Source organism: Alternaria atra, assembly GCF_907166805.1.
Source record: "Alternaria atra isolate CS162 genome assembly, contig: 23, whole genome shotgun sequence".
NCBI classification, from domain to species: domain Eukaryota; kingdom Fungi; phylum Ascomycota; class Dothideomycetes; order Pleosporales; family Pleosporaceae; genus Alternaria; species Alternaria atra.
This window is the reverse complement of record NW_025091321.1, coordinates 731818-746410: the sequence shown is the minus strand read 5'-3', so window position 1 is coordinate 746410 and position 14593 is coordinate 731818. Positions and strand designations below refer to the sequence as shown.

General features: G+C 52.0%; 5 protein-coding genes across 5 annotated transcripts; 3 read left to right on the top strand and 2 right to left on the bottom strand.

Annotated features, from left to right (window-relative positions):
* Positions 1-2574: 2574 nt before the first annotated feature.
* ALTATR162_LOCUS3827 (uncharacterized protein) lies at positions 2575-3678 on the bottom strand (the record flags this gene model as incomplete). The annotated part of the gene is made up of 1 exon (XM_043311435.1): positions 2575-3678. The coding sequence occupies one exon, from the start codon at positions 3676-3678 to the stop codon at positions 2575-2577; it is 1104 nt and encodes a 367-aa protein (XP_043167370.1).
* Positions 3679-4083: 405 nt separating this feature from the next.
* Positions 4084-5389, bottom strand: ALTATR162_LOCUS3826 (uncharacterized protein; the record flags this gene model as incomplete). The annotated part of the gene is made up of 2 exons (XM_043311434.1): positions 4084-4620; positions 4676-5389. 2 exons carry the CDS (start codon positions 5387-5389, stop codon positions 4084-4086), a joined length of 1251 nt encoding a protein of 416 aa, XP_043167369.1.
* A 1210-nt stretch (positions 5390-6599) lies between these two features.
* On the top strand, positions 6600-9332 carry ALTATR162_LOCUS3825 (uncharacterized protein; the record flags this gene model as incomplete). Its single annotated transcript, XM_043311433.1, has 3 exons — positions 6600-6694; positions 6767-9225; positions 9274-9332. The coding sequence occupies 3 exons, from the start codon at positions 6600-6602 to the stop codon at positions 9330-9332; spliced, it is 2613 nt and encodes an 870-aa protein (XP_043167368.1).
* A 1314-nt stretch (positions 9333-10646) lies between these two features.
* On the top strand, positions 10647-12183 carry ALTATR162_LOCUS3824 (uncharacterized protein; the record flags this gene model as incomplete). The annotated part of the gene is made up of 4 exons (XM_043311432.1): positions 10647-10799; positions 10850-11069; positions 11122-11669; positions 11716-12183. The coding sequence occupies 4 exons, from the start codon at positions 10647-10649 to the stop codon at positions 12181-12183; spliced, it is 1389 nt and encodes a 462-aa protein (XP_043167367.1).
* Positions 12184-12562: 379 nt separating this feature from the next.
* On the top strand, positions 12563-13087 carry ALTATR162_LOCUS3823 (uncharacterized protein; the record flags this gene model as incomplete). Its single annotated transcript, XM_043311431.1, has 1 exon — positions 12563-13087. The coding sequence occupies one exon, from the start codon at positions 12563-12565 to the stop codon at positions 13085-13087; it is 525 nt and encodes a 174-aa protein (XP_043167366.1).
* Between the last annotated feature and the right edge of the window lie 1506 nt (positions 13088-14593).

Here is a 14593-nt window from a genome sequence, read left to right as displayed (position 1 = left end):
CTACCGTCACCCCTATTCTTCTTCACTAATTTACGACTCGACCTTTGACCCCTTTCCTCACTCCTCGTCTTCCTTCTCAGCGGTAGGAGATGCGACGGGGGCGGATAGTAAGGATAATCGTGCTCTTTAATAAACGGCAGCGTACCCTGAATCTCTGCACCCAATACAACCTCGTCCACATTTCCTTCCTGTATCGGTACTGGTTCTACCTGTTCCAACTCCCCAACTTGTTCAATAGCGACATCTGGCTCGATAACAACATCCAGCAGTCCATCAGAAAGCGCTATACTCCACCGTCTAGCATTTGGTCTCTCGTCTTCGCTATATTCTTCTTCTTCTCTAACATATAGATCCATGTCATTGGGTAGGATATCGCTCATCCGCGTGGCTTGTGGTGCTAGCGCGTCTTCTACGGCTGTTTGAGCGGTTGACAAGTCTGAGCTGCTTGATGAGTAGGGAGGTAATAAGGGGAGGGAGGTAGGACTGTCATCATAGAAGCTATGGGGTGTTGGGTAGGCGGGGAGGGTTGATGTAGGTGTGGAGAGACGACGGTTATGGAAGGAAGGGAGGATAGGGGATGGAGGCAGGATAGGGGAATCGACGCGGATTCTTGTTGGGCTCGGAGATGGACTTGGTCTGAGCAGGAATGTTTGGAAGCTGGGAAAAGGAGGTAGGGCAGGTGGATTGATGTGCAAGGGTGTTCTTGTAGGGGTTGGACTCAGGAGGAAGGTCTGTTGGGCTGGAAGATTTGTGGTAATGGTCATATCTGGACGTGGTCGTGGCATCGTCGACGCTCCTGACGTGGGCTTGGAGGCGGGTAGTCGACGGACGATGGGTCGATGAATTCTGGAACGACGAACGGTGGGCCGACAGATGGTGGGTCGGTAGATGATGGGTCGGTAGATGATGGGTCGGTAGATGATGGGTCGGTATATGATGAGTGTGACTGGCGTTGCTTTGGGTGTTGGTTTCCAGGGAAGAGACGCCAACCGACAAAGGATGAGTATTGCATAGTAGTATATCTGAGCTGTGCTATGTGGTAAAGAGTACCTGTGGTGATCTCATCACATAAGTAGCAAACTAAAGGTTGAGATTGACAAGGGCATTGTTCTGGGGAAGATGTGCTGGACAAAGGTATGCCAGGAGTAGTATGATGTAAGACGAAGACAAAGCCGTAATCACGCTTGATTAGATAAACATTAATGAGATTGAGGCACTGTGCCTATATAGCTCAATATAGATACATAGTCCGACTCACTATGTATTTTACCTGGTTGGAGCTTATCTAGGTAGCGAGTCCAGACATGAGAGGTGCTCTACTCGTGGTCGATGCCTCTTCTACTTACCGCGGCCGAGCTTACAATGTGAGTCACAACAGTCTCCTAGAGACCTCCTTGTAGGCCGTAATCCGAAGGCGCCAGCAACTTGGCAAGCACGATTCTGCAGTTTGTCCGCGACCCATGATGCAACCTTTCGCACGACAGGCGGATCTGGTACAATGTTTCCGGATAGTCCAGGAAGTTCTTCCCATTCAGAATAGTAAGATGAACGCCGGAAGTTATCTATATGCTCCTTGGGGTTGCGCAGACCATCGAAGGATGTTTCATCTTCTTCGTTGGGCGTCTGTGGACGTTGCCTATGGTTGTGCTGAAGGGCAAGTTTGTTGACAGTCATGTGTATCGACGGCACGTACGAGCTGTCAGAGTCCGAGTTGCACCGATATAGCTTTTGATTCTGGGTGCTCCGGTCTTCGTATACAATTAGAGTTGACTCTGGTTCTACTGAGCTATCGTCAGAGATGTACCCTAACGTCGGAGGGTGTACCTGTGCATTTGAGCACGTGAGACGGGGTTCTGCTGGAATAACACCCCACTCGTGTTCTTTAGAGATAAACGATTCATTGATGGGTTTTCTAGTCCGGTGTACTGGGATCGATTCGGGTTTTCGAAAGGATTGTGAAGGCACTGGACGAAGGCGGTCAGTGTTGTATCGCTGGCGCTGCTCAATGATGACTGAATCATGGCGACTGAAAGGTTGACCAAATGAGGTAGAAGGATGTGTTCCAACAGGTGTAAGCTGATCATTGCCTGCAGTAGTAACATACCTAGGGATTGTAGAGGAAGGCACCACCATCTCAGCTTCCTGTCTTTGACCTGCTTGGAAGGCAGCGCGGAGATCTCCGTTCCGCGACGCACGTGGGACATCACATGCTTCCATCTGCACAATCTCTTGTCGTCGCCGTGCCGCAGCCATCAAACTCCATTGTTGAGTTGACATATTACTCATCAAAAGATGTACCAAAGTCCAGTTGTAGGGAGCTCCCCATATTGTCTGCATTAATGTATGTGGGCAGTTCAAGGTGAATGCGTTATGCATACAACATTGCGAAGGCAAAGATTTGACGCAAGAAGCAGAGTGAAAGATCGAAATTATACTAGCTTAAGGTGGAAGAAGAATTCAGGTATCACAAAGATCATGGTGGTGAGAGCTGGGACAAGAACATCAATGAAAATTATAAGATAGAGCATGAGATGTATGAAAGACAAAAGAGGGGAAAGAGATGTTCGGATACACCTAACCATCAGCAACTTGCGTCGAAACATCCTCACTCTCAGTCGTCTGCTTCTCCTTGTTGGCCAGCGGTTCTCCAGGAAGCGTGTACAAATCAAAACGCACCAACTTCTTAGCACCCGCCATTAAATTCGTGATTGTCATCGTATTTGTGCTCGACGGGCCATGAGACCTGTCGTAATAGTCACCTTGACCAAACCTATGGCATACATGTTTAGGCAAGGGTTCACGCCTTCTTTCCCTCAGTGCCTCCCCAGTGAGTTCTTGATCGAGTTTAGCATGAGCGCGGAGATTATGACAGCTACTAACATAGCCAACCTCGTTTTGTTCTGCATCGCGAAGGTCATATAGACGCCTGTTATCAGCTTTCTCTTTCGCAAGGTCCTTGTTCCTCCCTTCCCACTGACGCAATGTCACCTTCCTGTCACTTGATGTGGTCCGGTGGACTGCACAGCTAGTCTTGACCGATAACTCACTCGATCTCTTCGCCTTCGGACTAGCTTCATTGTCAGCATCGTACATAGTTGCATGTAAAGCAAATTGACCCCGCAAATCATTCGTAGGACCTACATTCCTCAGCGTATGCGGAGGCGCCTTTCCGATCAGCTGTGCAGGCCGTCGTGGCGATGACTCTGGAGATACAATGTCTCGTTCAGGAACTACACTTCTCTGCTCTAGTGTCTCACTCATGAGATGTACTGGATTTAATGGTCCTTGTCCCATTGCAATTACTATGCCAAGAGACCGAGCAGTGTGATATTTGTATGGTTGAAGTCGTACTTCAGGTAGGTTCACACTATTGGGATTAATGAGATCCGATGTGGAAGACCCGAGGGCGCGCGACTCATGTTCGGGAACGGCTGGTGTTTTGGGCTGGAAAAGGTGGCCTGAAGCTGTACGGCGCAGGACTGGGTATGGTTTGTTGCAGTCGATGATATCGCCTTTGAGATCCGAGATTGTAGCGTGAATCTTCTCTGGTTGGGTAGGATGGCGAGGATCGTAGAGTTGTCCGTCCACTGTGCGGCGAAGCGGCGGATGAAGTTCAGATTGGGATAGTTGGCTGTTGAGTTCCAGGATTGTAGCGTCGATGCGATGTGTGTTGGACATGCGTCTGGTAAGTTTTGAGTGGAGAGAGTTATGAAAGTGATATAATATCGGCAGCGAAAAAACATTGTGTCATGAGATTACAGCACGCTGTAATAGTCAGATGTGATTAGCCTTCACACTGGAAAGTGTCTCTGACTAAACAGAAAGCAAGGACGTGTCTGAGACTACCAAACCAACTAAGAATGTGCAGAACCTTCTATTCATGACATACATACCAATAGTGTCTGCAATAAGCGATGTATGGAAGAGATCTAAACTTCGTGTAGATTGCCGTAAGTAAGGTATCAACGCCACCTAGATGAACGCCTATGCGTGAATCCCATTTTGGATGATCGGACGCGCCAAGCAGTTTGGTTCGCGGGCCGTCGTAGACTGTACAAATATTACGAACTTCCTCCTCAACACTCAACGCCGGCTCTTGAGTCCAGCCCGGGCAGCGGTTGATCGTCGCTCCGGTTTCGATTCGTCTCCACTCTCGGAATCGCCGTCTTCCAAGTCGTCGCTCATGGGTTCCGACATGTCCTCGCCCTCGTCGTCGTCCGTCTCTTCCGCCTCATCGTCGACGAGGTCTTCGTCAGAACCTTCACTGCCTTCGTCGGAAACGTCTTCCATCTCCATGTTCAGGCCCATGTCGTCTGACGAGCTATCATCGTCGTCCTCCATCTCTGCGCGCACTCGTTTCGGGGTTGCAGTGGCCCCGTCAACAGATTCGTCATCGGAGACGTAGTCGTCCTGACCCTCAACATAGACTAGTGCTTCGTCCGCATCGTCGTTGGCGGCTTGGTTTCGTTTCCTGAGATCAAGTTGAGCTTGGAGCATATCCAGGCGCCCCTTCAACGACATGAGAGGCATAAGACCGCTGGAGCGCTCTTTCAAGACTTTGTTTAGTGCGGCGAGTTGCTTAACGATTTGTGGCTGGGAAGCGAGGTATCCTCCATGGGCCTATCAAATGATATGTCAGTCAATGCTACCTTTAGTCGGGATGCGGATTGCTTACAGCAAGACTCCATTGTACCCAAGCCATCAACATGCCTGCCCGGCCGGGACTTCGGTGTAGCCGCTCGGCCAGCCTCTGCAATAATGTTCCAACCAGCGGAGACGGCAACCGCTCTACAGTGGCATATACTGACTCTACATCCACAACCTGGAGACATGAGTCGAGAAGCTCCTTGTCGTTGGTGCGCAGGGCTTGAGTAAGGACAGTGCCGAGAGAGTTTGCATTCGGTGGTGCAAGAGGGCGGTTCTTGGTCGTTGTTACTGTGCGCTCGGGGTTGGGGTCGAATGCATCTTCGACGCTAATAATTCGCGATTCTTGAACAGGCTCAGGGCCTTCTGCGCGTAATCGGTCTCCGAATGTAAGGTCTTCAGGCTCCGCGCCGTTCTCTTCCTCGGCAGCGGCACCATTCTGTGTCTGGTCCTCCTGCTCGCTTTCCGAGTCGTCGTCACTCTCTTCCTCGGCGCTGCTGATCTCAATGACGTCTGCATCCACCATGTGCGCATCGGCCGGCCCTTCGACGACAGCAGTGGCGTCGTCGACTCTGTCTGCTCGCGCGTTCTTTAGACCATTTGTCTTTGCTGTGGGCTTGGCCGCATTTCCATTTACGAGAGCTTTGAGACCATTTTGGCGGACTGTCGCAGGCGATTGCGCCAATTTGGCCTTCTTCGCCGGCCGGCGGTCGTGATTCTTCGGGGTTGCTACGGCGGCGGGCATTTTCGTAGGGACAGTATATGTCGAGGGGTCGCTGACTGCGCGCGTGGATGCCTTGACCGGAAGTTTGTTCAAGGCTGTGATGCTGCAGCCTGAAGCAATGCGCAAGACGCAAGTGGTCGCAAAAAATTTGGAAAGAGCGAATTACCCACCCCTGCACGCACGGGCCTTAGCGACAGGGATCATGGTGTAGAGCTGTCGAGCTCGCTGCGACGCGTCCATGGCATCTTTTCCAGCAACAGAGTCATCGGGAGGGCAGTATGCCAGTCCAAGTTCAGTGCCCAGATTCCAGAAAAGAGGTAGAGAATGTTCAAACGCGGCGTTGCGGGCGCGGATACTCAAGTGGTCGGCAAGGACACGTACCCGTCCAGGTTAGTGGCAGGTCAGGGGCTGCTGCGAGGCTTGGCTCGGAGATGGAAGGGCCGGGCTACTTAACCCCAATGCCTCTCCTCTCGCGTCTGTCTTCGACGTTCTTGAGTCCATTTTCCTGATCTGCCTCCAATCAATACGCGCCTGCTCCCGATCACCCAACCTTACTCGCACTCCCCCGCCACACGCTCGTCACCTGTCCAAGACCCGTCATTTCAGGACAAAAGTCTAGGCTACTGCACCAAATAACTCCGCCATAATTAATCTTGCGCATCCATTCCCCGTCTGTCGGCATTCCGCTTGACACTAGCGCTCACCGCCCGCCCGTCTGAGCACCCAGCCCGCCGTCACCATCCGTGCACTACATCACCAACGTTTGTGTTGTTGTCGCACATCTTGAAAGAGGGCGCACAGCTGCACCACGCCGTTATTGCCTCTGCCTTCTACGCGCTTGGTTAACGATAACAAACGCGTCGGCGCTATAAAGTCTGACTCATCACCGACCCATATCCACTCTTTGATACCTCGCCGCCGCCACCATCTGGTACGTAATCACGTGCGTTTCAGCCTCTGCAGCATATATTCTTCACCTGCCCCTCCTCATCCCTCGCGTCACTTTACCGACGCTAGCCTCACTCTCCGACCCCACCTCTACCGCAAACACGCGCCCACGCTCACCCCTCTTATTGCCATGTCCGTCGTCAACACGCGTGTACTTGCGCAGTCGCGTGCGCCCAAAATGGCAATTGCTAACAAACCCAGATTAGCAACAACATCAAACACAACATATCCTCTGTCAGCCGCGCGCAAACCCGCCTTTCACTTTCATGGCCCTATGGCAGTAATGACATCTCCCTCTGTCGACAAAACCTCCTTGGACCTTAAGGCGAGTGCTTTTGCGCCGGCAGACGCAATGGCTGTAGATACTGAGGCAAACGGGTAAGTCGCTCTTCCCTTCACCTTTCATCGCGCCTCCTCTCTCACCTCGCGCAACGTATTAATGCCTAGTAGCGTCCATGATATGCTCTTTGACGACCCAGAACCTAAACCAACTCTCGACGAAACCGTACAATCAAAACCAACTACCAACGGCAATCACGTCGACATGGACACATCAGCGCCTGCAGTTGAGCCTGCCGTTGAGCCCACTACCAACGTCTCTGCTGGAATCGACGGTGTCGCACAGTTTCTGCCTGAGAACCAGCAAGATAACAACTCCTTGTTTGGGGATGAAGACATTGTTGCCACGGTCACTAATGCCGTAGAGGCGCCGACTTCAGATGTGCGTGACGAACCCGCGACTGCCGAAGAGCTCTCTACAGCGACCCAGGCAACAGCCACTAGCACTCAGGAAGTACCCGAGACCCAGATTGTCGCCAAGGAGGAAGCGCTGGCTGAAGACAGCATGGACACCACTGTTGATGCGCCTGTCGAGTCGAAACCTGCAGAGTCCTCCGGAGCGCCTACGAAGCCTATGAACGATCTTACGATAATGACGGATAGCGACGCGGTTACCGCGCCCCCGTCCGTTGCCGCTCAATCGCCAGCAATCGTAGATCGCGAGATGGAAGATGCTCCCTCCTCGGGCAAAGTCCGCCCACGCGAGGATGACGATGACGACATTCCAGATGCGAAGCGCACGAAGACGGAAGAAGAGACAAGCGCTCAGGCCGATTTCAAGCTCCCCGAGCTGCCGAATCAGACCGAGCTGCCCAGCACGAATGGAGGTACTCCGGGACCGGCTTCCGACTCTGCGCACGAGGCATCAGGTGTTCACAAGGCTGTTGATTGGGAAGAATGGCCCACCACTCCGATGACGGACGCACAGAACAAGTTTCTTCTTGAGCGGATAAGGAACACGAAGAAGATTAAGGTTTCATTAGCGTTCAAGGATCCTGTTGACCCCATAGCCCTCAACATCCCTAATTACCACGACATCGTCAAAACTCCCATGGACTTGTCGACCATGGAGCACAAGTTGAAGGACAAAAAGTACACATACGTAAGGGATTTCATGGCAGATCTCGATCAAATGATTACCAACAGCGAGCTATTCAACAACAAGCAACACCCTGTAACTCAGGCAGGATACAACCTTCGCGCTTACTTCTTGAAAGGCATGGGTAAGATGCCTCGAGGTGCTGCTGCTGAAGAGCCACCGAAGCCAGCCAAGGTGAAGAAGCCATCGGTCAACACTTCGTCAAAGGCTCGACGTGAGTCTCGTGTTGCACCGCCTAATGTCAAGTCTCCCGCCGTCGCGACTCCTGCAGCAACCTCACCTCAGGCTGCTTGGCCTCTGCAGCAAGACGGCACGCCACTGATTCGACGTGATTCGTCTACTACAGACGGTCGGCCAAAGCGCGAGATTCACAGGCCATCGAAAGATTTGCCCTACACCAACGCAAAGCCGAGAAGGAAGAAATTCGCACAAGAACTCAAGTTCTGCGAGTCTGTTCTTACCGAGCTGATGAAGCCAAAGTACAGTGCAGTTACTTACCCGTTCATTGCACCAGTAGACCCCGTGGCACTCAACATTCCGTCCTATCTCAAGATCATCAAGAAGCCGATGGACTTTGGAACGATCGAGAAGAACTTGAAGAATGGTGTCTACCAGAGTGCCAAGGACTTCTACGCGGATGCGCAACTTGTGTTCCACAATTGCTACAAGTTCAACCCTGAAGGTGATGCTGTCAACCAGATGGGACACAAGATGGAGGACCTTTTTGAGAGCCTGTGGAAGGAGAAGGCGGACTGGCTTGCCCAGCATGCGCCTGCTCCCGAACACTCACCAAGCGACCTCTACTCCGATGAGGACGATGAGGAAGACGAAGAGGAGGAGGAGATAGACCCTGCTCAGGCGCAGTTCCTTGCAATCCAGCAACAGATTGCACAACTGAACGCCACAGCGCAACAACTTCTTCAACAGCAAACAGGTAGCAAGCGTGCCTCGCCCAAGTTGCCTGGTAAGAAGAAGAAGGCTGTAGCGCCACCGACGAAGAGGAAGAGTCTTCCTCTCGCGGTACCGCCTCCTGCTAAGCCTATCAAGACTGCACCGGTCAAGAAGGTGAAGGCTCCAGCGCCTCTGAGTTTCGCCCAGAAACAGGAGATCTCCGAGGGTATCAGCACGCTCGGCGATCTAGATATGCGCAAGGCAGTCCAGATTATAAGAAACGGCTGCCCGCACCTCGCTACCGTGAACGATGATGAGATGGAGCTCGATATGGACGAGATCAACGATGATACGCTCCGAGAGTTGTTGAGGTTCATCAAGTCTCTCCGTGGTCCTAAGGGAGGCGCCGTAGCCGATGATGACTTTGAACCGCCTAGGCAGGTGTCGAAGCAGGCGGCGGCCCGACCGAAGAAGAATAAGCCCATGGGTAAAAGCGAGCAGGAAGACAACATGCGCAAGATTCAGGAGAAGCTGCAGTCGTTCCAAGGTGGTGCATCGGGATCCAGCCAGTCTCCACCTGGTGAGTTGTCAGTGTGTGCATGTTTCAATCATCAACTAACCTTTTCAGTGCATGATGCATCAAGCGACGACGACGAGTCAAGTGGCTCCGAGAGCGAGGAAGAGTAATCTTCTCGGGCAAATAGTCCTCCTGTTTTCGCGTGACGTCCTGGTTCAATGATTGGTCCAATCTCATTTCTTCTCCTTCGACATGATCGAACGTGGGCATCTTGCCTGCTTCTTGATAATGCGGTCGGTGCGCATCGATGGCGACAGAGATCTCAGGCAAACATGGGTGCTTGCTCGAGTTTGCGGGCGCTCACTGAGTACCAAACCCCCCCACACACACAACCAACACACATCGATTGTATAGTATTCTCTTGCCCACCAACCTCACCCTAGAGGTGCCATGATCATGGTACCAATGCCGACAATGGATTACGAGTGACGAGGTTTGTCTTTTTAGGTCCTTTTGGTCGAAGGCGTGGGCTGCCCGCCGTAAGAGGCATTTGGCGTGGTGGTTCTGCCGAAAATGGAGGACATACGAGTAGGCCTTTTGCTGTATGAATAAGCTGCTTGGGTTGGCGGCCAGAATAAAATCCAGATAATATTGCCAAATGTGCGTTGTGCCTCGGTGTGTGATGTTCCATGGTGCTTGGTCTTGGCTCGGTAGTGTACTCGAGAGTGGATGCGACTAATCAATCAACCTGTGACTTGTCGAGAATCGTTGTTGCGCGTGTCGTGTATGGCGTCTCACTTTGCATGCGTATTTCTATCGGATTTAGGGGGCGTTTGGTAAGGTCTTCCGTGTTCCTTCAGGGTGAAGGAGCGGCCGTCAGTTGTTCGGGAGACGAAGTTCCGAAGGGGGAGGGGGGCATCGGTGATGGATGGCGGTACTCAGGGCGCGAACATGTGCTTCTGGAGGTGGTGTCCAGGTGGTCTATAATACTGTTAGTGTCTGGCGCAGTGAGTGAAAGATCAGATACTGTACCTTCTGTTGGCCGTCTCGCCCACGCAGTGACCCTGACTGCGACGCCGTGTGACGACAACGGACAAGCGACGCCATGGAGGAAGGTGCGATGGTGGAAAAAGCAAATAGATAGCAGTACTGCAACGAAGAAGTCGAAGCGATAATAAGAATGTGTACATCATCTTGGGCAGACGTATAGCCTGACCTGGGAGCGTGAATGCCCTGCTGCTGTGAGTGGAGGCGGAGGGTGGGGATTCAAGCGGGTGACTGACATAGAGCGCCGGCGCTGCGGTCGACGCGCTAGCTGTGCCTTTCGCGAACTGCCATCGCTCCCAAAACTTCGAGCTCAAGACACCCCAAACAACGCGCGCCCAGCTATACATACCATCGCCACCCCGCCTACACGACTATAATCGACTTTCCAATACATACTCATTGTCACTCAGTAGGATTGAGTGCTTGCGACGCCGAAAATGACGACGGTGCCAGTCAGCGAAGTCAAGAGCACGCACGATCGCTCAGCAAGAACCGCGGCGCATTCCCACATCAAAGGACTAGGTCTATCAAGTGATGGACGCGCAACTCCCGCAGCTGGTGGCTTCGTCGGTCAAGCTGCAGCACGAGAGGTAGACCACTCTCCTACACTCTGTTCCAGCCTCAGTACTAACCAGCGCAGGCATGTGGTTTAGTCGTCGACCTTGTCAAGGCGAAGAAGATGTCGGGCAGAGCTGTGCTACTCGCAGGTGGACCTGGAACCGGTAAAACCGCATTGGCCTTGGCTGTGAGCCAGGAGCTGGGTACCAAGGTGCCCTTCTGTCCGATTGTCGGCAGCGAGATATACTCTGCGGAAGTGAAGAAGACCGAGGCGCTCATGGAGAACTTCAGGAGGGCAATAGGTGCGCATTCACTCCATCTGTAGTCACGGCATGTACTAATACTTCACGATAGGTCTTCGCGTCAAGGAAACCAAAGAAGTCTACGAAGGCGAAGTGACTGAGCTCACTCCTGAAGAAGCCGAGAACCCGCTCGGAGGCTATGGCCGCACCATCTCGCATCTCCTCATTAACCTCAAATCCGCCAAGGGTACGAAGAAGCTGCGACTCGATCCATCCATATACGAGGCCATACAGAAGGAACGCGTCCGTCTAGGCGACGTTATCTACATTGAAGCCAACACGGGTGCCGTGAAGCGCGTCGGACGATCCGACGCTTACGCGACTGAGTTTGATCTTGAAGCCGAGGAGTACGTGCCAATACCAAAGGGTGATGTGCACAAGAAGAAGGAGATTGTTCAAGACGTTACACTGCATGACCTGGATGTCGCCAACGCGCGGCCGCAAGGTGGACAGGACATCATGAGCATGATGGGCCAGTTGATGAAGCCTAAGAAGACTGAGATTACAGAGAAGCTGCGGTTAGAGATCAACAAGGTCGTTAATAGGTACATCGACCAAGGTATTGCAGACCTAGTACCTGGTGTGCTCTTCATCGACGAGGTAAGACACGACTTTCCAAGGACATGGGCTTGACTAACATACGCAGGTTCACATGCTCGACCTCGAGGCCTTCACGTTCCTGAACCGCGCGCTCGAGTCGCCTCTTTCACCTCTTGTTATCCTCGCATCGAACCGTGGCAACACACACATTCGTGGTGGAGAGAACCTGCCTCCTTCGGCGCATGGCATCCCGACCGATTTGCTCGCTCGCCTCCTTATCATCCCAACACACCCCTACGGACCTGCTGAAATCAAGTCGATCATTTCCACACGCGTCATAACCGAGAAGCTCAACATTTCAGGACCAGCAAAGGACAAGGTCAGCGCGCTGGGTGAGAAGATTAGTCTGCGATACGCGCTGCAACTTCTGGCACCCGCGAGCGTATTGGCAGAGGTCAATGGACGGGAGAACAAGCAAATCGAGGTAGACGACGTGGAGGAATGTCAAAACTTGTTCTTGGATGCAGGAAGGAGCGCGCGGGCACTGGGCGAGACGAATGGATACATTGCTTAGATTGTGTGCTGTAGTTTTGTACAATAGCCTGGCGTTTGGATGCAGAGGACGGTAGGCGTTTCTGACCCAGAAGGGACGATAGCTTTCTGAAAAGTTAGACGCAACATGTACTGGGACTTTGATATTACGATAATAACTCGGAACATGGTACATTGGATGTTTGTACAAGAGAACTGTGATGCGTATCCACGATCTACGAAAATGCGACCTCCGTTGCCACTGCAAGGCTCCGATTGGCTCCGTGAAGCCGCGGCCCAGATCTACAGTCAAGATGTCGTCTTCACCATCGACTTACAAACAGCTTTCCACTACACTCGCAACAAACTTTGTGTAGTCTAATACATCTCTCGAACATCTAGATCGACTTCAGTTACCGACAATGGCTGCCTCAATGCGCACCATCACGCGCCTTCCACGCCAGCTCTCCCGCCGCACATTCAGCACCTCAACCCGATACGCACAAGCACCCTTTGGTTCCGGCCCAGCACCACCCCGCCTCCCCAAAGAAGAACAAGAACTCTTCGAAAAGCTCCAGAAGCAAAGTACTGGCGCTTTCAGCACACCCAAGGACATCGAAACCCCCACCTCGAAACCAAACATCCGCATGCGCATCAACCAATCTCCAGACTCGTCTCCTACGCCCGCTTCCCCCGCCTCACCGTCAAGACCGCAAATCAACCAATCGCCTGACTCGGCTCCGGAAGTAAGATTTGAAAATGGCAAGGAGATTAAGAAGGGAGAGGAGTTCCATCCGAATATGAGGAGAGGGGCGCCCCCGGAGTTTGAGGGCGATGTTAATCCCAAGACGGGCGAGGTTGGGGGGCCGAAGAATGAACCGCTTAGGTGGGGGAGCGATGCTACACGAGGGGATTGGAGTTATAACGGAAGGGTTACTGATTTCTGAGAGGAAAGACCGGAGGATTTTGAGAGAAAGACACTGGAGGATGGGTAAAGATGAAGCGGCACGCTTGATTCGAGGAAGATACCGGGTGGTTCGGATGTGTACAAGCTGGGAGGAGTGTTGAAGGAAAGGAATGATGAGTTGGAACTTGAACGCTTCTCGCATTTCTTCGCTCTTTTTCCATGCAACACTCAAACATTGTCCTTTCTCCTCTGGATCTAACGACCTTTTTCATACACCGTTAAATCTCCAAGCAGACTTGATTCTCGATGTACTGGAACTATTTGCTGATGAATAATAAGACCAATATATCCGAAAGCAATGAAAGTGTCCTGCCATACGATTGGTACATTGCTTTGTAATTTTTATTCTGCTTCCTCCCGACCAACTATATGTTCCGTCGAGCGGTAACTGACAACTTAGTATTTCTTATTATTGTTGCAATGGTGGCAACTCCTAATTTATCATCTCGAAAGGAACATTCAAACATTCAGAGAAATATGGCGTCACATACCGGAAGTCTCGCAAATGTTGTTGCGAGATAGGTATTAGTTGGACATAAACTAGTCCTGTGTTTGTACAGCGGAAACATCAGTCTTACATAGAAACAAGGGAAGTCGACGCCTTTTGCTGACATTGCTTCCCGGGCTCTCGCGCTTGTAATCAATGCCGTCGCCGCTACACATTGAACACCCACGACATATTTTTATACGCGGAGTATTTGCAATGGTCTGTCTTACATATAAAATAGTGAATAAACCATGTCAGCCTGGGACATACACCTGACTGCGATCATCATCATCATCATGCAGATTTACTCAATAATGTTGCGAGCCCACCATGTCAGCGAGATCCGTAGTATCGTGCTGGTGTTTCGATTTAAGAGGTAGAGTGTATTAGAATGCCTCCATAATGCAATTCGCCTTTGTGAGGAGCTGCGCTGGAGTAGCACGAACTACGGCTTCCAATTAAGAACCCGTGTAGTTCGCTGCGACCTCGGTATCTAGTAAAGGTGTAATACGTGCCGAATATTCTTCACAGGCTTCGGAAGGATGCTCAAAGACCTCTCGTGAGGTGTAAGAGTGGTGGAAGTTCTAGAACAAAGGCTTAGTGGCTTGCAGGCCTGGCGTTCGGATAGCTTGGAAATACCGCGGCGCTGGCGCTTCTCCGGATCACCGAATCTAACGGCACGATGGTGTGCGTGAACGCGGGGATCACCTGGGATGCACAGTGGACTACTAGGTTCGCAAGTTGACCGTGTTGTAACCATGGATGGCATGTATTGATCCGACAGTTAAGAAGTGACGCATTTAGACCCGAAAAAAGCAAGCCTCCAGGATGAGCAGGTTCCTAGCTGGGCAAGTCTTCAAGTGCTTGTCATGAACACCAATACACGCTCAAAGCTGACGGCAGACAACGTGGGCCGAGGAGTACTTGCGATTGCTGCAACACGCCTGACCAAGCACGTCTCGACGTGGCTTTTTAACGCCATCCGGGCATCGCGATGGA